Below are 23379 nucleotides of genomic sequence, written 5' to 3' on the forward strand. Positions count from 1 at the left end.
ATAAATACTGTGAAATTAACAATTACTAAATACTCGGTGTCAACATTTTGTAAAATTGGTCGCAAGCTTCTTTGCATGGGATTTGGATCTATGCTATTTTTGTTTCAATTTTTTCAGTCATATTAATGCAAAGATCAGACTAATACTAAACAGCCACCAGTATATCTATAAATATTTGCAATTTGAGAATTGATGAGAGACAAATTAATCCAAATTTCATCTCTACATGCAAAAGTTATTCTCTTAAATAAGTTGTAAAATTCTTTAAGTTAATTTAAAGTAATTTATTCTTCTACTGTGCAGGACAAAAAATGCATCATGCATAATTTAAAAAATTGGGTATAATAATTAGTTTATGTAATTTATGCGCTAATTTCTTGCAACATAAAACAAAACCACAAATGTTTACAGAATTTCAACACTTAACAGGAGCTTGTTAGTTACAGCAATAAAACATCTTGTCTTTAACATGAATGCACCATACTATTAACAATTTAGTCATTTTTTTATTTTATTTATTCATATCTATCTATAGGAAAAATGTGGAGAGATGGTATAAGAGTATTAAGCTAACTTTAATGATTGTTACAGTTTAGTATAGCAATAAGGTCAGAATATTTGTTCTGTATTTTCTTTTATTTTGTCTAATTATAGAAGGTTCTTGGTTTCCATCATTTTTTTTTAAGTAGATTTTTTAGTATTGTTTTAAATTTTTTATTTATTTTTAAATAAGGAATATATCTGTATTGGTATTGAGAAAAATGTTGAAACATTTTACTTTTAAGAAATATTTAAATGTCTTCAATAAATAGTCTTATGGTCTATGGTTAATTTAAAAATAGGGTAAATAAAATCAGGATTTCTTTCAAAATATAATGTGTAACTTTTTTTTATTTGTATGTTGTGCACTCATGCAACAGATAAAGATTTGTATTTAAATTCCAACGAGCATGCATTGTGGGATTGTGGTGATGATTACAAAGACTCACAAACAATACCCTTCATTCCAAAGAACAATCAGACATTTTTCCACCAATCATTATTTAAAGGAAGAATTTAAATTCAAATCATTTTTTTATCAGATCATAGAGATATTATAGTTTCTCTATGATCAGATGTAGAAATTACTTATTGGTAAAACCTGAAACAGAAATCGTCTCAGGTAAAACAATTTATTTGGAAAATGAAAATTCCATGGTAGATATATCTGATTAAAGGAATTTTGAGTATTGTTTGTCAATCAGAAAAGAGCACTCATCACGCAGCAATGAAATTCATGCGAACCCTGTGACCCGCGCTTATAGTCTTGATAGCCTTCTCACGCTTTCCTCCTCCTGTGAACAAACACGATTATAAAAAATGTCAAAACATGCAATATAACATAGCAAATTATGAATGTGCGCAAATGGGGGAAGATGCGCATTTAACAATAAGAACAAATAGTCACCGTACCCTATGTTTGGCGGATACTGTTTGGAAGGAACCGCCTTTCTTTCGGGCTCCACCACCTATGTGCAAGATTCAAGATAAGTTAGAATGTGTTCACTCAGTAGGCCTACGTATTGATGGCGTCGAAACCAACAAAAAAAAAGCGTGATAGTAGGACCCTATAACACAGATGTACACAAAACAAAATTTCTTGCAACATTAAAAACAAAATTTGAAAAAATCCTAAAAGACAATAGAAATAAAACTGCCTTAAACATGTCATAAACATTAATGCACATTCTGTACCAAGTATATAAATTTTCATAACATTACAAAATGTTATATATTCCAAAAACCCTACTATACCTTATCTACCGTACATCTAACATACAATATTGTGCTACATAACATTTCAAATGTCTGTCCTGTTCTTATATAGCTTACAGTTTAATATTTAACATTGATTTAAAAACGGTAATTATTGTAACAAATTATATGCAAGGCACACTTCAAACTGCAAATGCCAATGTTAAACATAAATGACAAAACATGTTGTTAAAAACTGTTTAGATTAATTTTGTTTATGTTACATAATAATACATGGGTACTTTATTATGATACTACTATTTTTCAAATATTACACAAAGAATATTTTGGGAAAAGTTTTTGAATATTAGCAGGGTAAAAATCTGGTGTTTTCAAAAAATCAAATAGTAAATCATATTTCCAGTAAAATTTGTCTAAAATTTGTTGCGTCTGCCAAACCAAAAAAAAATATATTCTTATCACAATAGCCTTCAAATGAATTGTTTTCAATAAAAGTTTTGGTCTGTTTGGGAAACAGACCAACAAAATTTGTAATAATCATGTTTAAACAACAAATAAAATAAAACTTACTTTGTTTTCCTGTTGAAGCAAAGAAATAAAAAAAGCATTAGCAAATCACTTCAAAACATAATTTTTAAACAGTTTTCATGCAATCAACTATAGATAATCAACAGGTCTATTAAGGAACCTCCCAATTAAAGGCCATATGGGTAGAATGAATAATATCAAGTGGTAGTTTGATCCTACTACTTTACTCGACCAATTGATCTGTTGGAAGATGAGAATTCATTCGTTTTGGAGTATCAATTGCAGTTATGAATGAAAATACAAAAATGTTGCACTTGAGTTATATCAAGAAAGTAGGCCCTACTGGGCCTTATGATATATCATGGAATTGATGTAGGCCCTACTGGGCTTTATAAGATATGATGTTAGGCCCTACTGGGCTTTATAAGATATGATATTAGGCCCTACTGGATTTTATAATTAAGTAGACCCTACTGGGTTTTATATTTAAATAGGCCCTACTGGGTTTTATTAGATATATTGATGTAGGCTCTACTGGGTTTTATATTTAAGTAGGCCCTACTGGGTTTTATTAGATATATTGATGTAGGCCCTACTGGGTTTTATATTTAAGTAGGCCCTACTGGGTTTTATTACATACATTGTGCAATACTCTGTTAGGCTTTCTTGATTTTAAGCAAGCAAGCAAATGGTTAGTTACCATAAATACAGACATAGTTTAGATGTTAGTATTTGCAACATTTTAGTAAAAGCAACTTTGTTTCTTAGACAGCCAAAGCAGTTAGCATAAAATTGCAAACTACATTTTTTAAATAAAGAGTAAAGAAATATTTAAAAATCTACCCTGCAAAGCTATTTTTTCTATTTAAAAAAAAGTAGAAGAGAAATAGATTATCTATTATGTACAGAAACTATGATACTACACTAAAATAACTTATTTTTGTTTATTCCTATAAATACTATCTGAAGTATTGTAGATTGAACTATATAACACTAACAGCGAGAGATAAGTGCATTAAATTTGAATAGGTGTAGCAATATATTACAGTAAAGACCAGTGTTTGTATGCAGAAAAGTATATACAGTAGCTGTAGATCCTACTTTGAAAACTTGGGTCCCACCAGGACGCAACGCAATGACGTAAACGCAACGCAAGCGAGTTGATCAATGGCAAGCGACAGTTTGAATAATCCATCGCTTGTGATGTGATTACTTACGTTGCGTTTATATACTTGCATTGCATCCTAGTAACAACCAAGCTTAAGATTATAGTAATACCCTACTAACATGAATAAGCACTTGCCTTTTAGTGACATCCCAATCTCCCACCTTATTAACCTACACCTCACACTCACTTAAACCTGTCCCATTGACCTCAAACATATCCCTTCCTCTCAAACCTTTCTGTTCATATAATACCCATTACTCCTCTTTCAAAACCCAAACCCATCATTAAAAATGCTTATTCTTGTAAGTAAAGTTTTAAAGCAAAGATATTTGTGGCATAAACTACTGTCACCTTTTTATACATGCAGTTGCATTGAATTGGCAGAACTTAGCAGAACTTTTAATTCTACTGTAAACAGTATTCAGAAAGCAAGTAGCAAGATGGACTAAAGAACAAGATCTTAGTGTTTCATGATTTAATGGTATTTAATCTATATGCACTAGTTCTATATCTGAATCCTATAGTTGAATCCTCTAGATTCTTATTGCATAGTTTGATACAGCTGCAACTAGTATTTCAAAGGATCTGATATAAACTACCTGTCGTTACAGCTGCTGACTGATTGCCCTGGAAATTGTACTTTGCAACTCGGTTGACTGTGTTACACAAAAGTTAAATAATTGTCTAAATTATAAAATCTATATTGTAGGTCTAGAACACCTAGGAAGGTTGTACAGAGGGAGGAAGTGAGGTAAAAGTGACTGCTGCCAGTACAATACATAAAAGTACAGGTACTCTGTTATCTAACTCCCACAAGGCTACCATGTACATAAGGGAAGGGGGTTTGTGAAGTAGAAGTGATAGCAATTTATAGCACACTAACAAGCCAGTGTGTTGGATGCAGTCCCTTTGGTGCTCAATACTACCTTGAGTTCCTTCGGCCTGCATGGATGGAACAGTTCCCAAAAAGCAATACTTCGCAACCTTAGCTAATCCATTTAAAATATACTTTTATTAATTTGTTTACGGATAGATAAAAGTGACTATATAACTAATGTAATTAAAAAGAAAAGAATTTCAATGGTAAAATTGAATTGAAAAATAGAAAACAAATTATTCTCCAATGACTAGTAATATACTGTATACAGTATCAGGTAGAAAAAAACAATTAAACATATTATCAATTAACCATGTAGATAGGAAAGATCAATAGAATTCATAAAACAATACAGTACAACTGAACAAGACTACATCATAATTTAACAAAATTGTGACACTGAATATATGAAATGAATGGGGATTCCCAACCCACCCAAGTGTCATAAAAGAACATTTTGAAAGGAGGCATGGTCGACAACGTTTGGGATAGTTAATTGTATAGATTAAAGCTCTGTCTACACTAACAAACAATGTGATGTACCCATATATGGACAAGATGGTGTCATATCACTTTTTTTGTCAAAATAATTTGATAGTGTAGACAGAGCTTTAAAGAAAAACCCTCACTAAGAGATGAATTCTTGAAGTTTCATTATTATTATATGATATATATAAGAGGTTATTGAAGAAACTTACCACCAGTTGGGATGTCAGAGAAAATTTTTGGCAGCAGATGTTCTGTGCCCTTCCTGAAGAGGTCAACTACAGCTTCATTCAATGGATCTTTGTTCTTGTCCAACCAGTAGTCAGTATTGTAACCAACCTGAAATAATGAATACAAATTAAGTCATGTTTGATTTTCCAGTAAATATGTAATACTACGGATTGGTAAATTTATAGGTCATTTAGTCTAAGACAGCCATGTTTAAACCGGAGTCTTGAAATTGTCTAATCATGCTGCATGAAAGTTCAATGTGTCTAAAGCTCTGTCCACACTATCAAACTAGTTTGACAAAAAAATGTGATGTGCCCAAATATGGTAGTGATATGATGTAATTAAATTATTTCCATATATGGGCACATCACATTTTTGTTTATAAAGTTTGATAGTGTAGACAAAGGATCTCTAGGTAGGGGTAGAGATGAAGTGCAAAATAATACTCACTGTTCCAGCATAGTGGTGAATTTCAAAGTGATATTCAGATGTGGATGCACCCTTCTTCTTTCCAAGGCTTGGAGTTCCAAAGTTAGGATGTTTGCCTTTGTGTTGCTTAACCAATTTGTCAGTGAAGGTCTTGTCAGAGGCCTTTGGCATCATGCACTCTTCCTCAAGGATGTCAAATACACTCATTTTCTGGAGAAAAAAATTGAATAACATTATTAAACTTTAGAATATGGTAACAACAGTCAAAGTTGATTGCAAAGTTTTGACTTCAGGGCCACACTTGAGTGACTGGGCCACTCGCTTAAATCATAAAAATATTGATTCAGATGTATGTCTGACACTAAGCTTATAAGAATGTTTTGTACTACATGAAGAGAGTAAAACTTTTCACTGCATTTTTTATTTTTTGTTGAAGAAATAAATGTTCTTACATATAAAAGTACTTAAATATAGTATATTGCTAAAAGTATTGCTAAAAAACATCACATTATAACTATAGTTTGGCCTGTTATCTATTCCATTAAATGTACTTACACCCTCAATAAGCTGGATGGTGTTCTCAAGATCCATACCAAAATCAATGAACTCCCAGTCAATTCCTTCACGTTTGTATTCTTCTTGCTCAAGCACAAACATGTGATGGTTGAAAAACTGTTGCAATTTCTCATTAGTCAAGTTGATGCAAAGCTGTTCAAATGTGTTGAACTAGGGGAAAAGAAGAGTGTAAATTTGTATATCTGATGTGTATTAGAGATAAAAACTATCAATACCGGTATATAATTTGCTTAAATACATTGTTAAAACTTAAATTGATCTGTGTTCATAGAGATAATATTTATGTTACTACAGTAGAACCCTTCTGATGGGACACCACTATTCAAGGGACACTGTCCCATGAAATGAATGAGGGCAATATATATTATAACACTATGGCTAATAATAATAATATAATATACGAGTTCTTGCATAGCGTTTTAACAAAGCTCATGGCGCTGTGAACTCAGATTTTTAACTAAATGTTTCTCCTCTAAGGGACGTCATGTAAGTGCAGCCACTTTAAGGCGCTCTTTCATCTGTCCACGACATAGTTAGGGGACAACCCAATTAAGGAACACTTTGTTGTGTAAGAATACTACTTTTTACACTCTGCATCATACTTACATCAAAGATCTCAAATCCAGCAATATCCAGTACACCAATGAAGAAAGCCTTGGTAGATTTAGTGTCTAGTGTTGTGTTGACACGGCTGACCAACCAACCAAAAAGCTTGTTGTAAATGGCTTTGGAGAGAGCATTGACAGAGTAGGCAACCTAAATATCAATGATTTTTTTTTTAATTAAAAGAAACAATATAGTACATACATACAATACAATCTACAATTGACAAGTATCTCACAAGAGTTTTTATGGCTTGTTTGATTTGTTTAAGGCTTGTGCATATTATTTATTTTGGGGCTACAATACATGCATAATACCAAGCTTTGTCGTAGCAGCCTTAAACATACCAGTAAGAAGAGCTTTACTTGTTAAGGTGGCAGAATTTAGGACACTACAATTGGTAAACAAGCATGCTAACCAACAATTACAATCGATAGCAAAAAAAAAAAATTATTGATTATGGACAGAACTGATGCACTGACCTGCTCCTTGGTACGTCCTTGTTGTACATATTCTGTGCCGACTTTGATCCTAGGCTTAAGCAAGTTCTTCATCAAGTCCTGAGCATTCAGGCCAAGCAGGTAGGACACAGCATCAATTTCTGTAAATCAACAAAAAATAGAAATGTATTGTTGAGTGTGGACAGGTGCGAAACCTACTGTTTTCTTGAATTAATAATACTAGAGACTATTTTTATTACATAACAAATTAACTATTTCAAAGAAATATACCATTATAACCAATTGGACAAAGGCAATCTAACAACAGGATACTGAGCTACGGAGACTTATGATCAGTTCCACGCCTCTCAACAGACACCACATGCTACAGAGAATATGTACATACTACAGGTCTGCATGGTATTTGTCGCAACCAGACAAAAAACTGCTATGAGTTCCTATCTTGGCAAGGTAAGCTCAGTCCTGTTGTTAGATTACCTTGTTTGGACATACTTATGACTCGCTTCACTATTGTCTACAAATATCCTACAATGTAGTTCACAACATTGACTTTTGCACTAAGTAGTTTTTGTTATGATGATTCATAAACTTTATCCATTCAATAATTCATTGCTGTTTTTCAAAAATACTTACGTTCAGTGCCATCAGATTCAGCCTGCTCCTCTCTTGGTCTCTGCTTCCACTTGGCATTACCAAAGTGAAGGATAGCAGCACAGAGTTTCCACATGGACAGTTTGTCTTCAGGGACGAAGCCCAATACATCCAAGGCTTTCTGGTAAATGTAACAAATTAAGGCGAGTTCAATACCATAAAAAGTAGAATGATGGCGATGACGTGTGATCATTTATGACATTATAACATAAGATGATGGTAACAATTACAATGTTAATAGTACTAAATGTAACTATGCCTTTTAATGAAGATGGTCAATGGTGGTCAAAATGATTATCTCAATTCAATTCAACTTTATTTGATCACAGAGGCCCAGATCAACACATGGTTGTTCACCTGCTCTTGGAATAACCTATGGGACCATGGACCCCACTTATAGGTCCATGATGGGACCATCACAGCTATTTTTTGTGCCTGAATACACCCAGGGACACATTGGTATTGATAAGAATTATGATTGTTGTAGTGATGTTGGCAAGAAATCTTACGTCAGTGTCGCACATCTCTTGCTTGTCATCTACGTTGTCAATGGTAGTGACACCCTGGGATGTGAATTTGTAATCCTCAGGCTTTCCAGTGAGGGCAAGTTTTTCTGAAAAGAAACAAAAATCAATTATACTTTATGCATAATGTAGAGTACTATTATAGAGTAATAATAATATTGTATATTGTATCTATTGAATATGTATGAGCAGTTCAATTATCAATTTATGAATATTTATGAGCCGCTATCTCATGAATTAATGTGCTAATGTAAGTCAATCATGAATATTATGAATGAATGAGTAGATAAAGAATCACCTAAACTTATGAGTATGTATGTGTTGTAATCATTATCTTACCAAGAAGTCCATCAATTCCACCAGACAAGATCTGGTAGAAAATATGGTATGCCCTTTCACCTCCTAACTGGGTTACAACTCTGGATTTTTCAAGCAGATCTAAAGTTTAAGAAAATGCAAGTTGATTAAAGAGAGAATATACTTTAAAAACACAGGCATTAGGGTTTTATATAAAGTTAAGTTGAGGAACCAGAATGAACCAAAATGTCCAATGCGAAAGCAATTTTTATTTTTCCAGGATGAGAACCTGAGGAAATAAAACATGTTAAGTGAGTGGAGTGAGTGAGTGGCTGAGCAGTTAAGACAGTGGAACTGTAATACATTGCCATAACATCGGCTCCATGGTTCTGGTGGTAGAACAAGTCTTCTCGGATAAGGACTATAAACCGTAGGTCCAGTGTACACATCTGGCTCATGTGCACTTTAAAGAACCTAGTACGAGACGAGTAGTGGTTACCCCAGTGTATTAGTTCACACACAGCCACTGTCACAAACTAATCATATATCTTTAAGGCATCCTGTAATTGGCGATATCGCTGTTGGATGTATGTGAAATAAAATAAAAAATAAAATAAAACCACCAAGCTAGTGCCATTCATTTTACTTACAGGTTTCAATATCAGCTCCAGCCAACTTTCCATTGCCACCAAAGTGGATACGGATGAATTTACCCTGTAATTTTGGAGAAAGATCAGAAAGACAAAGTTAATATTGCGCTTAATATGTACATCAAACTTAAAATACTGTTTTGAGAATGTCTAAGATGTAATTGTATGCACTAAGTGATCTTTGCGTCAGTAGTGAATGTTCTAGTATAGGCCTACATTTGTATTTTGCATGCACATTTTTATTCTAATTAACATGCATTTTTTAATTTTTAGATTGTTTGCTAATTATTTAAAAGTCTGATATTCTTATAGTGCATTGATTTTTTTTTTATGAAAGGTTTAAAATATTTTATATAAATGTTTGCGTATTGTGGATTTGTGGAAGTCTACTTTGTAATGTAATAATTAATACTTTAAGTGAATGCAAATTACTGTGTTGGAATGGATTTCTACTTTCTGCTGTAGCTAACTTAAAATTTATTATCATAATAACGTTAGTAATATAAAATGAATAGCTATATACATATAGTCAACTCTTGCAAAACCCTACACCATTGGACTAGCATTTTGGATTTTGACAGTAGGAAATATTTTTGTAAAAAGTTTCACATCATCTAGCACACAACACAATAATTACATAATCAGGGAAAACCGAATCTCATATGAGGCTTAGTTACGCTGTGTTTGCCATTAAAAAGTGCTACAACTGAAATGATTTGAACCAAGGACTTTGAATTGGTGTAGTCAACCACCAATACACAGTACTACAGTGTTTCTGGTTTTGGAAGAGCTGACTGTATTTTCAAACATTACACATAGTAATATTCATGCAAAAACAACTCATGCATTCAAGGGTCAGAGGGAAATTATCATATTACATGCAACAGGGTTTATACACTTTCTCATAAGTGAATTTCCATGATATTTCTAGCCAAAATGCCATAACTAACAGTTTCATATAATTTAAAATATCATAGTAAAGTGAAATAATTGTATAAATGTGTCCAATAAAACAAATTTTCTTCATCTTATTACATTTTTTAAAAATCCCAATTTTTCAGGCCTTCTACAATTTTTTAAAATGTTTTTATGACCAGTTTGGACCATGATAAAATGATTTTCTTTTTTAAATCATATAATCGATGAAAATGTTTTATTTACTGCATTCCATAAACAAATTTGAGAATTCTATACTTTTTATTTTGAATTTAATTATTATGTCTAAACATGCAACATACAATTAACAACAAGATTAAATATGAAAATTATGTAATATAAATGTCATTCCAACTAAAGACCAGTTTTTAGAAAAAAAAACATAAGATTGTTTAGATTGAATAAAAAATAAACTGTATATAACAGAGTACAGTTATAGGGTGAGATAATACTCTGATTACATTAACAATGCATAACAAGTATTTTCTTTCCTAATTTAGCCTAAATTAAAAGCATGGAATTATACCTCAATCTCTAATATTTGTTTAAAAAAATGGTCTTTAATATGTAAACAAATTCACATCAATAAATAAATCGACTTTAAACAATATAATAGCATAATTATCAACCTTAGATATATTAAAATATATAAAGTTTAAAAAAAAATTATTCAACATCAATGTTATGTTATATATTTGTATAATAGTTTTTATGTATTTGAACACAGCACAGCAGATGAAAAGGAGATGATAGACATCGAGAAGAGGGTAAAATTAACTGTCAGGGGGGCCACAAACAAATCCACAGGATGAGTTCACAACAACGAGACTGCACATCTTGATACGTGTTCAAAACACGCATTTACTTACAAATCGGGAGGAGTTGTCATTACGGATGGTCTTGGCATTACCGAAAGCTTCAAGAGGAGGGTTGGTTTGGATAACTTGTTCTTCTAAACCCTAGATTTTTTATCGTGTAAAATTGCACAGTGAAATAAAACATTGCATAAAATAAAACATGTGGTAAACCAGGGGGTTACTTACAAAACGTGAAGAGTTATCATTACGGCATGTTTTCGCATTGCCGAATGCTTCCATCACAGGGTTAGCCTGGACAACTTGATCATCAATATTGCGTTTATATAACTGTGATCAACAAACCAAACAAACGATGTTAAAGACAAACATGCATAAATATGTACAACATTAAAATGATTAAATCATAACATTAAACATTACATTAAACATGTTCTTAATCTCTTTTTTTTTTTCATTTTATTTAAACGATTTAATTAAAATTTACATCTGTGAAAACTACATGCGTGAATTTTTTACATGCACTTTGACACAGTTGATATGGTAACTGTGAACATTTCTTATGAGCATGACATAATTTTATGTTACAGAGTACACATGCGGAAATTTCTGTCGGTTTCTACGGGAGTCTAGTGGGGGATACTGTAGCTAGCTCCGAGTGTAATAACTTTTGCCAAGGTATTCTAGTCTCAATCAGGCCAAAGCCGGACATGAGAATGTACAAACACTCTGTAAAATGCAAGTTACACCAGTTGCATTTCTATCGAACTTCCTTTGTAATGTTCTGCTTTTCATTTAGCTAAAATAATTCTAGTGATATCTTTCAATAAAAAGCTAAATTGTAGAATTATTCTCTCTCAAGTCATGCATGAATACTTACCAGAGTAAACCAAAACAAATATATAGGTCTATATACCCTGTGTACTAAATTTGAACAGAGAGTCTGCCTCAAAATTGAATATACAGGCATATAGGTATATATAAAATTCCATAATTGAAAAAAATGTATTGTTTAACATTATAATATAATTCATATCCATTAATTTACTTAAAGAAGTACTGTTGCTATCAGACCATTCTATATGCATTTAAGGTAGTATTCATGCAAATGATAAAGTGTGAGAGAGTAATTCTACAACAAACTACTTGAGGAACCATGAAAGAATTATTTTACAGCATTTGCTTCAGTACCTACAAAGTAGGTAAAAGGTATTTTTACAGACTTTCTGCATTTAAGCTCTGTCTACACTATCAAACTTCATGTGTCAAAAAAATGTGATGTGCCTATATATAAATATGACATTATCACTACCATATTTCGGCACAGCACACTTTTTTTGTCAAATTAGTTTGATAGTGTAGACAGAGCTTAAGGTTGCTAATTTCAGTAGCTGTTGCAGTAGGTCCATATTCAATTTACTGAAGCAACTGTAGTAAAATGATATTTACGTGATCCATTGATTTTTCTAATATAACTATATTTACTCCCTGTTTTTAATTATTGTGTATATTTATTTATGCCTACATGCATTGCAGAATTATAATTGTTTCATGCTTTGTGTTCTAATGGAATTTTATCTTGATATACTGTACTACTATATATTGTGTTTTAAAAAATATATGTCTACATAATATATATCATCATTGAAAAATTTCAGGAAGAAAAAACCCCAGTCTATGCATACTCTGTCGAAACAAGTTATCATCTCAAATTGGGAAGAAAAAACTAAGAATTAATATTTAAAATTATTTTATTATTATTATTATATTTTATACTTTAAAATTATAAATGTAGGGTAACATTTTATAACAGTAAAATTTGAATAATCGAAATTGATATTTAAATATAAACAATTTTCTTGAAAGAACAATTTGAACAAATAAACAAACAAAAAATAATGAAAAGTTTACAAACAAAATAAAACAAAAGGCTTGAATACTGTAATTTAATCAATTTAAAGGTGTGGGTCACTTAAAAACAAACAAAACTAATTAACGTAATATAAATTATTAAGGGGAGTAAGAAAATATAACTTTTGAAGATACTGATAAGCCTAAATTACTGTATTATAATTCAATAAAATCCAAACTCTTATTTAAAAATCAACATTGAAACAAACAAAACAAAACAAAAGTTATAGCGAGATAACTTGAATACAGAGTAAAGTACATTGATAGATAAAAGGTAGATTGTACACAATGTGTGGCATAAACAAGTGGTCATTCAGAATGACCCCCAGCATAACCTGGTAATCTGCCAATGGTCAGCCCAATATGCAAAGCCAATTAGAGCCATTTGTTAACATTGTTGTTAATTATATTTGTTTAAATGTTTAAAACATTTTGATAGAATTTATATCTAAAATATTTAGGTTAGAAATATTAATGGGGAACAACCAAATTTGATCAATTAAATGTTGAAAACGCTGATACCGAAGAAAGAAAAAATTGTGGATTTGAAAATAAATTGCAATAAATCAGTTCTAAGATTACAGAAGAAAACCCCTTTTTTTCAATATTACATTGCCAACAGAAATAACAATTAGGATTTTTAAAAATAGTTCAATTAGGATTTGCATTATAGGATGAAAGGTTGCCAGGTTATGCTAGATGTTTAGCCACCGCTTGACACTGTACCTTCTTCTCTCCTGTCTGGGGTTCTTTGGATGCTGAGCTAGCGATACTGGCAAAATACTGGATTACTTTTTTCGTGTTTTCTGTCTTTCCAGCACCGGATTCACCACTGAGAGAAATGCATGGATTGATAAAGGCTATTCATTCAACTAGTGCATTACAGGCACATGCTGATTGTTAGATAGAAGAGTTTTATAAACAAGAACTATTATTAATCTTGATTTGTTTAAATTTCTTTGATGATTAATTGTCTATAAGGTATATTTGTAAAATGTATAAGAAATACAAATGAACACTATAATTCCAATATATAGAGTACTTCTTCACAGAGTTTTGAATTTTATTTTTAGTTAAAAGTTATAAGAGATCGAATATATTTGAAAATCTCTATCTTAAACTCTAGTTCTTGTTTTATATAACTCTACATTGTTAGAACAGAAGAAGTGTATCTTCAACCAATCACAGATTAGCAATTGATGTCAACCAAACTTTTATCCAATCAAATGACATCTGTGATGTTTTACTGATACAATTTCCACTGTTCTAACAACCATGCAAGCATGCAATGTGCGTTTGTTTGTTTACCCAGAGAAGATGAAACATGGGAATACAGCATTAATTTTGTTAAATTGAACTAAATCTTAGAAATTAATAATTTTTGATCACAAAATATTTTTAACAATTGTGATATTTATATAGATATAATTTAGTTTCATTACTAATTTTAATAATCCATATAAAGGATAATAAAACAACATTTTGTTTAAATAGCTGTATTAGCTGTATTTCCATGAATAAAATAGGGAAATATAAAAAATATCAATAATAAAAAAATCCAACAGCAAATATACTGACAACGCCTGTTGAGAATAAAAATATACATGGTTACAAAATCCAACAACAAAAGCAAAGAAAAATCATTAAAGAACATCATAATCAATATTACTCATATTGATTAAAGCAATTTTATAAAATTACAGGGAAAAAACAGGTTTGATTTAACATTTTCTTTCAGACCAAATTAATTATTCCATTAGTTACAATGGGTCCAGATAAACATGTATAAATATTATTACAACAAAATAAATTATTTTTTATTGTTCCACCACCCCAAAATAATTCTTTTTTCTCAATGAATTCTTGATTTTCTATTTATTGTTTTTTTAAACTATGAAACTATTCATAGAACAGATTAAACTTTATAGTGTCTGCCGATAACTTTGAATGTATATAATAGACAAAATGTAAAAAACACTTCACCAGCACACCATATGAGGCATCTTTAAACTTACGTAATCAGCATAGACTGGTTTTCATTGTCTGTGGAAAAACAAAATATTTTGAATTACATATTTTTAACATACACATAAGAAAAAACCTAGGATTAAAATCCAAGACCAGAAGAATAAAGTACTTTTAAGAATGTATTCTATCAACTAAGCCATATATCAAGTTTATACATTTAATATTAACAGTGCTTCTTTGAGAAGATGACCAAATAAGGCAAGATATTCAGAAATCTGTTTAGAAGATGGGATGTGCAGGTTGAAGCTTAGTTATAAATTGCCTATTAATAAGAGAATTTGGCAACAACTTCCATCGAATCGTTCATGCATGCTAGATAGATTTAATAATGTAATCATATACTGCCAGATAAAAATAGTAGTAGTCCATCCAAAATAAATGGTTCACTTATATATAGTGCCAATTTATTATACAATATGTTGGGAAAGTCAATTATAGCAATAGTATTGATTTCTCTATAAATATCTAAAAAATACTATCTTTAATACTGGTTCAATAATTAGTTAGTTATTAATAGTAATCAAAAAACAGAGGCAGGAATAATGATTGAAATTCTTTCTTCTAAAAACAAAAATTAATATTTAAATGGAGAGATACCCTTCTCCTGAATAAGGTAGATTATTTTCAAAATACTGATGGTAAATGTGTACCATCTTGGTATAAAAAAAACTGTTGTTAAATGGAAATAATATGAACTCATGAATACAGTGGGACAAAAGAAACTGTCCCTTTAATCATAGAGTGTGTGTAATACCAGCATAATTCACCTTTAATGATTCATAATAAGCCTTAATGGGCATAAATTCCCTTTAGGATATTTTAGATTAGCCTCCAAGGGTGCAACACAAGACATATTTTGTAATAGTAACTAGCTATGTAATTACACCACTTGCAATTACACAAGAACGAGTGACCAAATTATAGTTAGCTGCTCGCAGACATGACATATTTTTACATATCCCAGTTCATAACATACTGCTAGGCCAAACTAATTTTACTAACATTTTTTGCAAGCATGCAGTGGCTGTTATTAAATGTGTTGTTTGTTGGCTTGGTACTATATCAACTCCCTGTTTTATTTTTCTGAAGAGTTAATACTTTCTCTTAATTTGTTTGCTATTGCCTCCCATCTTTATATTCATATTAGTATTTCAAAAGATTAAACCTTCGGTAAACAAATCAGGAGGAACCCTGTTAAATCAAACAAGAAAGCAAACCTTCTTATTAACTTTCCTTTAACGCAAATTTATCTTAGGATCTGCAAACAAAACACAGTCCTTTACGATGTATAATGGTCTCTACAGACAGTAGGCTTTACAGATGATGTTTTTTAATACTGGTTTTACATGTTACCCTAGGGGCATAAGATGGTTAAAAAACACTACAGAAAATACCAGTCCCTCTCTACCAATAGACTATATATAAAATCTATCTATAAATTATTAATATATACAGTAATATAGAATATATAAAATATAAATATCTCATATCTGTATAATAATAATAATAATCACATTTTTACCTTGCAACATGTCATAGTAAGCGTTGTCAGCAACGGCGTAGACGTGAGGTGGCATTTCATTACGTCGCTTACCACGGTAGAGAGCTACTACCTTGTCGCTGTAAATGGGAAGTCTGCGGTATGGGTTCACAGCAACGCAAAACAATCCAGAGTAGGTCTGTAAGAAAAATGACGGCCCACAATTAATATATATATATTTTAATAAGCCCATGTTGGAATACAGTACATCCACCTTTGGGACACCCCTATTCAATGGAAATCTCTATTAGAAGAGGTGAAATATATGTGTTTTAATATTACTAATCCATGTTGTAATAGATAATACAGTAGAACCATATAAAGGAACACTGAGAAATGAATGAATGAGGGGTAATATACATGTCCTATGGCCAACCCCAATTTATGGGACACTACTATTAATAGTACACTTTGTAATCTCTGGACCTTTTCATTCTACTACCTATGCCGTGTTTGCCTAACAGACTTTCCAAGAGTTGTACTCGGAGCCAATATGTGCATTAAAGGTGTCCCCTTAAAAGAGGTTCTACAATAATATGGGATTCTTTGTAAATGAACAAGATACAATACACTTCTTTTAGAGATGTTTTAAAAAGATAGCAATTAATACATTGCGAGTATGTTTTAAAAGTTATTATAATAGCCAACCATAATGAAGGTCAACCTTTCACCTCCGATATCATTGGAGTAAATTAACACCAACATTCCAACCAAAACTTAATCAACTCTATGAACAACAAACACTAGAAACCAGATCAAGATTCAATTAATGAGTTCTCGGGTTTCAACACTAACTACTTAGTTAACCTTTTAAGTATATACTGTACTTTTGTAATGAACTCAATATATGCGAATACACGTGCAGTATACAGTAGATATACAAACGATGTTCATAAAACTTAACATTTTCAGAGGAGCAGGCATAAATTTCCATTAAATAACTGTAGTACAATTTCTTGTCAGGTGCAGTATAAAACTGCTTATTGCTACACATTCATAAATTGTGTTAACAAAAATGAAATACAAAGCAATGTTTTTTTCTAAGACTTCAGATAGATTAAACAGCCTATCGTTATAATTATAATAATAACCGAAACATTGCTTATCAAACTTTGGAAAAAAAGTTATGTTCACTGGTTTTGGTTTTTTTTCCCTTTCGCAGTAAAGTATTTGTGTAATAATAAGTGTAAAACGATTGGTTTGATAGTTAATGACATTTTTACTTTTACTGCGTTCAAATCAAAAAGCCTGTATATTTAGAATTATTTTTAAACTGCTTGGGATTCGAATACTGGCTTATGCATACACAGTACTGTACACCAATGGGTATACAGTAAAGCACATACCAATAGAAGTAATTGCTATTTATGGGCATTTAAACCATGGTTAAACTGTCATTTATTTTCTCCTCACTTTACAGCCCCAGGTGGATAACAATAAAGTAAGTACACAATTAAGCCTAACACCTGCCAAACCTCCTTAAACATCAAGAACCATTAATTAAATCAATTAAAAGAATCATACAATGAGGTTGATACTTGGGAGTATAGTAGCCAATTGAGACCATTATGTGTTATTGAGAGATAAATAAATTTCCAGAAAGAGCATCAGAAATATTTTTTTTTTTAGTTTCAAAAGATCTTGAATTTAATATGCTACTTTAAATATAAAAAATGAGATAATTACAATATGAATAGTGATTTTAAAATGAGAATTAATTTTAAAATGTGTAGAATATAAAATTTAGTTTTACATCACATGGTAATAATATTTACTGTTAATAATTAGGATAAATTGTTTTGTTAATGAATGCTTATACTGTAGTGTAATGCAAATTAAAGTTCAATTATTAATTAGTATTGCTAATTAAATCATTAATTCAGGAGAATAGGTTTTAAGTTAATGTATTATTAACTTTTTTAATTACTGTAATAATTAGAATTAAATTGTTTTCTGTTTTGTTAATGAATGATTATATTGTAGTGTAATGTAAATAAAAGTTCAATTATTAATTAGTATTGCCAATTAAATCCATGTAATAATATAAAATTAATTCAGGAGAATAAGTTTCAACAAATGATCAAGCCAAAAAAAAATCACTAGTAGTATCACAAACATCTGAGGAGCTAGCAATTATTCTTCCATTTTAATTACTGATTCTTGAAGGCTGCTGATTGGCTGGTAGCATAAGATAATGAGAAGTGTGTCTTCTTCATTCACAGAAACATTCAAGGCATCTACAGGCTTGGAATTCCCTGCCCAAATATAGGCTACCAATTGGCTGTAGGCCATCAAACTTACCAGCACAGCTAGTACTATGGTTTCATTAATTGCAGGCAGTATACATTTATAGTATTTTTTCTTCAGTGAATTAAAAAATGAAAATATATTATGCCTAGTGCATATTATAATGTAGAATTTTGATGACATTTTTTAATTACATACAGTAAATTAGCCACGCTTGGTTATCAATACATTTGACAAATTATAATTATGGATAATTTCATAGTTGCTTGGAAGAAATTTAAAAAACAATGCTGTTACTTAATTTGAGGCCTGTGGCACCACATGAAGTATGGGATGGATTATTATTTCTTGAATTGAAATAAATTTGGAATAGAATTATACTAGGCACTAATGGTTTTTCCACTACACATTGAACCAAAAACTGGGTAATTAGGTATTAATAGGGCTTTCAATAATAAAAATTAATTAAGACTAAACAATAATAGTTATTTAAGTTCTGTTAAACATTTTCTTATTTGTTTCAAAAACCTCATGAGGAAAAGTCATGTTTATCAAAAAAGTAACCTTTGGCATTTAGGCCTATCAGAGGGAGCAATATGACGGACATAGAAAAAGCTTTAGCTATTCTATTGAAGAGGGTTTACATTGTAATTGTGTTTGCCTTTCATTTGAAGTAGGTTCAACTTTATAGACTTACTTCTACAATGTTTAAAATCAAACACAGTGACCCTAAACAGGCATTTACTTTCTGGTTCTAGTAGAAAATTTAGTTTAGTTCTTTTTTTGTTCATTCTTTTTGTTTAACATGTCTGCCATGCTGATAAATGGATAATTATTAATTGTACAATGTTATTGTCATGTCAACATATCGAGCAGATTTTTCCTATTTTGCAGGACTGGTCCTCCTAAGTCTCAAATGAGACTTTCATTTAATTAATAGTTATAATTAATTTATCCTGTAATCGGTGATAATTCTGTTGGATGTGTTGAAAATTACAAAATTACATTTCAGTATTCACTGAGCAATATGATTTTACTGTATGCTGAACTGTATCATTCATTGACCTTCTTCGCATATACTGTAGGACTACTGTACAACATTGTTATATATATGATAATATTCAATATCTATACAGGGTTATGGCAGTACATGAAATATGTAACAATATTGATATAAGGATGGACATTGAAACTATTAACACATGTTCAGGGCTAAGGTCAAAGGGTCAAATGAAGTACACCATCACATCAACATACAGACCTTTCCATATAAGGAAACACCATGTCAGCTGTTCTGTCCACATGGCCGAGATATGACATTCCAACATATCTGAATGAACCCTTTAACTAGGGGCTGATTTATTACATGATCTATTTTATTTATGTCATTTGTTCGGAGGTATTCTTTATTCTCCCATTGTAGTTTATATATATATATATTATTTCATATCATTATTCTAGTCCAAATTTATAATTATTTATTCCACTACTCAGCTGTACTAGTCTATCAAGGCTCGAATTTTGAAATGTTAGGTACTAGATCACTAAGCCAGTTTATTGTTTCACAACTCATTCATTCACAAATTATATTTTATTTTTGCTCTAAGCTTATCTTCAAAATCAAATTTAAACTCATTTAAAACTAATTTTAAATTCTTTAATTTAGATCATTTTAACCCAGGTTATTTTATTTTTTAAACAGGGCCTGCAGTATACACCAGAATGGTTGATAAGGTTTTAACCTGACCATTTTTTCACAGAGGCTTTTGACAACCCAGTGGCTTGAACATTGTTCCCTTTTCTTGCAAAAACCGGACTACTTTATTTCTCATGGCTACATTACTGTAAAATGCTTGAATTGGTGCACACAATACATTTTTGCATATATCATATCATTACTATTATTATAAAAAAATATAGTAACTTACGTAGATGAGACCGGATTGGTATCTTTGTCTGAGATTTCCAAGTACACTAGCTTCATTCAAGAAGGTCATACTGGCCATATCCTCAATTTTGTCAAACTTGGGAGGATTCATTTGTTGTGTATCATCCTTTTTAAGTGTTACTTGCTATAAAAATAAAAGAAAATTGTTATTTCTTGATCTTGAAAATGTTTTGATATATGTGGCATTGCTTATTTGATGACTTAATAACTTGCATCTCTTGTAAATTGTCTTTTATAGTAAGTACGTCCATGGATGCTCTCTAGATAAACAGCAATCATGCTTATTTTAATGTAACATTTTGCTAGGCTTTGATTTAAGTTGGAGAAACAGACGTTTATATATTATAGAAACAGAATTTTAAAAACTTTTTTATCACACAGATTGAATTGAATATAAGTTTAAACCATTATGAAAGTAGGTATATATAGATACATCTATGATAGGTGAAGGTAGTACTGACCTTTCCAGTAACGGTCTTCACTGTAACCATGTCTCCCTTTGTGGAGAGGACCTCAGCTTTTACAAAGCCCTCTTTCTCATCAGGTACCCAACAGTTCTTCTTACTGTCAAACGCCTGAGTTGTAGCCTCCATCTGGGCCTTGGGGTCAAGCCTCAAGTATTGTTCTGGATCATCACCCATATTGATTGTTTTTTGATTTCCTTACGGACTTCCAAAAAAAGATAAACAGCGAAAGAGCAGAGAGCTGAAGAAATAAAATGTTTTGTTTTATATTTAAGAACTGAAATTCCATCATAAATCATAAATGAAGTACACACACTACAAACAGATACAAAACTGAGAGTAGAGAACAGGTGTCCACCAAGCCCCGATTGGTCAAATAAAAAAGCTTATAAATGTAGTTTGCATTTGTTTTAATGGCTGGTTGGCGTGGTGATGAGGTTAAAGCTGGGAATTATGGTTTTCATTTTACAACCTTTTTGTGTATACTCACCATTGTCTTGAGGACAAGGGTTAGGCCAGGTTTTTTTTTTATCATTAGCTATCTTATAATTTATTTCGCTTTTTATGCTAATGTGAGGACCAATCTGTCATCTCATACATCATGTCAAAGCATACCAAATATAGAAAAACCAACATGAGTTTCGTTTTAAAAAACCACAACACCTAACTTAGTGATGATGAAAAGGAAAACGAAATATACAACACACCTAGGCTAGGCCTACCGCAAACCGGCATGGCGGTAATAATGGCAACTCCTACATACAGGCCTACCACACTGCCATCTATGTGAGTGACACTGACTCAGGCAGGGCCTAGCCTAGACCTAAAGTCACTTACAGTAATTAAATGCCTTCCTTTCTAAGATGGTCAATATCATTATCATGAGTGAATATTTTCTATTCTGGAATAGTATAATATTATGTCTATAAACCCCAAGGTTCTTGGCCTAGATATAAATGTAAACAACTGTTTAAAAAACTGTGTTCAAATGCATGCTGTCAATGAAAATTGTCTTCTAAAAGCCCGCCACCGCAGTCAAACATTTTCCTCTTTTAGATAATTTTTCCTTATTCCTCTAGGCTTAAAAGCTACTAAATGTACAGTCTAATGATCAACAAAAAGAAGTACTTAATCTGATATTCTGCATTTTCTACTGTAGAATACTATTAAACATATACTAATAAAATATAGCTTTTATAAAATTCTCATCACGCCTACTTATTAATCGAATTGTCTTCGGTGATTGGTCCAAAGTTTTCATTATGAATCTTCTATTTTACGCACCTCCCCCACCGCCCCTACACACACAAACACGCGCTCGCCCCCTCCTTTTTCTAGACTTTATATTTCGGTTATTATTGGTAATGGTAAACACAAATATTTTGCTTTATAAACATTTTGCAACTAATTCTACTCTAAAACTGTATTATTCACACACGTGTGTGTGGACCTAATAAATAGTAGGCCTAGATTACACATGACACATGCCTAGACATTATAAATAGGGCTACAATTTAAAAACAATCTATATTAGTACATATTGTATCATAGAAAATCCACAATACTTTTTGCACTCACTATAGCCTAACTATTTCAGATTCAGATATTTAGGCGAGACAAGCGAATGCTTAATAGATAAACACTTCACAGTTAAATACCTTATACCCATATGTTTTTTCATAAAGAAAATTATTTTGAAAAAATTTGTAGTCTACGACGCAACACAATGTTAATATATAGCCCATATGACGCGGCTACACATACATATACTATATCAATTTACACGTACGATTACAGCCTATTTAAAAGGAATACTATATCAATAAAATGTATACGTTAAACTTACGGCTTAAACCGTAAATCATTTCATACCCATTTAAGCTAATTAATAACAAACAAAGAACATTCTTACAGTAAAATCTTCAAAACAGCAAACCGACGACGATGATAAGCAACATACAACACACAAAAATGCACAAGATGATTATATAAATATCCGACAGAAAACCTTCGTGCACTTGTATAAAATCCAAATAAGAACTTGGTAACTCGCAAAAAAACTTATTTTGGTACAATAAACTTACCTCCGGATCAGAAGAAGAAAGGGAAGAGGATCGAGAAGATCCTAAAAACAAGCAGCCGTTTGATTGCGAGAAATGCAACCAATGCAAAGAGATACAGACAATCCACAAAGATAGCGATTATTCAATGGGAGGGCCTAACCCAACTATTGGCCAGTCAATGAGCTTGTATC

The 23379-nt window shown here is 31.4% G+C and overlaps 1 protein-coding gene across 3 annotated transcripts in view; it reads right to left on the bottom strand.

The window, feature by feature from the left end:
• LOC144840507 (uncharacterized) overlaps positions 1-23301 on the bottom strand; it is a 47322-nt gene extending 24021 nt beyond the window's left edge. Inside the window, exons 1-17 of one of the 3 annotated variants that reach the window (XM_078696336.1) lie at positions 23210-23300; positions 21123-21366; positions 20642-20785; positions 16449-16605; positions 14914-14941; positions 13625-13730; positions 11042-11131; positions 9237-9300; positions 8629-8727; positions 8275-8378; positions 7748-7886; positions 7136-7254; positions 6657-6806; positions 6030-6200; positions 5496-5684; positions 5027-5153; positions 1285-1334 (exon numbers count right to left, since the gene is read on the bottom strand). In XM_078696336.1, the coding sequence (XP_078552462.1) occupies positions 1285-1334; positions 5027-5153; positions 5496-5684; positions 6030-6200; positions 6657-6806; positions 7136-7254; positions 7748-7886; positions 8275-8378; positions 8629-8727; positions 9237-9300; positions 11042-11131; positions 13625-13730; positions 14914-14941; positions 16449-16605; positions 20642-20785; positions 21123-21302 (1917 nt within the window). In that variant the 5' untranslated portion in view covers positions 21303-21366; positions 23210-23300. Of the gene's footprint in view, positions 1-1284; positions 1335-1452; positions 1509-5026; positions 5154-5495; positions 5685-6029; positions 6201-6656; positions 6807-7135; positions 7255-7747; positions 7887-8274; positions 8379-8628; positions 8728-9236; positions 9301-11041; positions 11132-13624; positions 13731-14913; positions 14942-16448; positions 16606-20641; positions 20786-21122; positions 21367-23209 lie in introns of all 3 variants that reach the window. The other 2 variants (XM_078696334.1, XM_078696337.1) reach the window with 2 other exon arrangements.
• Positions 23302-23379: the final 78 nt, after the last annotated feature.

The sequence above is a fragment of the Antedon bifida genome, chromosome 4 (genome assembly GCF_963402885.1).
Source record: "Antedon bifida chromosome 4, ecAntBifi1.1, whole genome shotgun sequence".
Lineage (NCBI taxonomy): Eukaryota > Metazoa > Echinodermata > Crinoidea > Comatulida > Antedonidae > Antedon > Antedon bifida.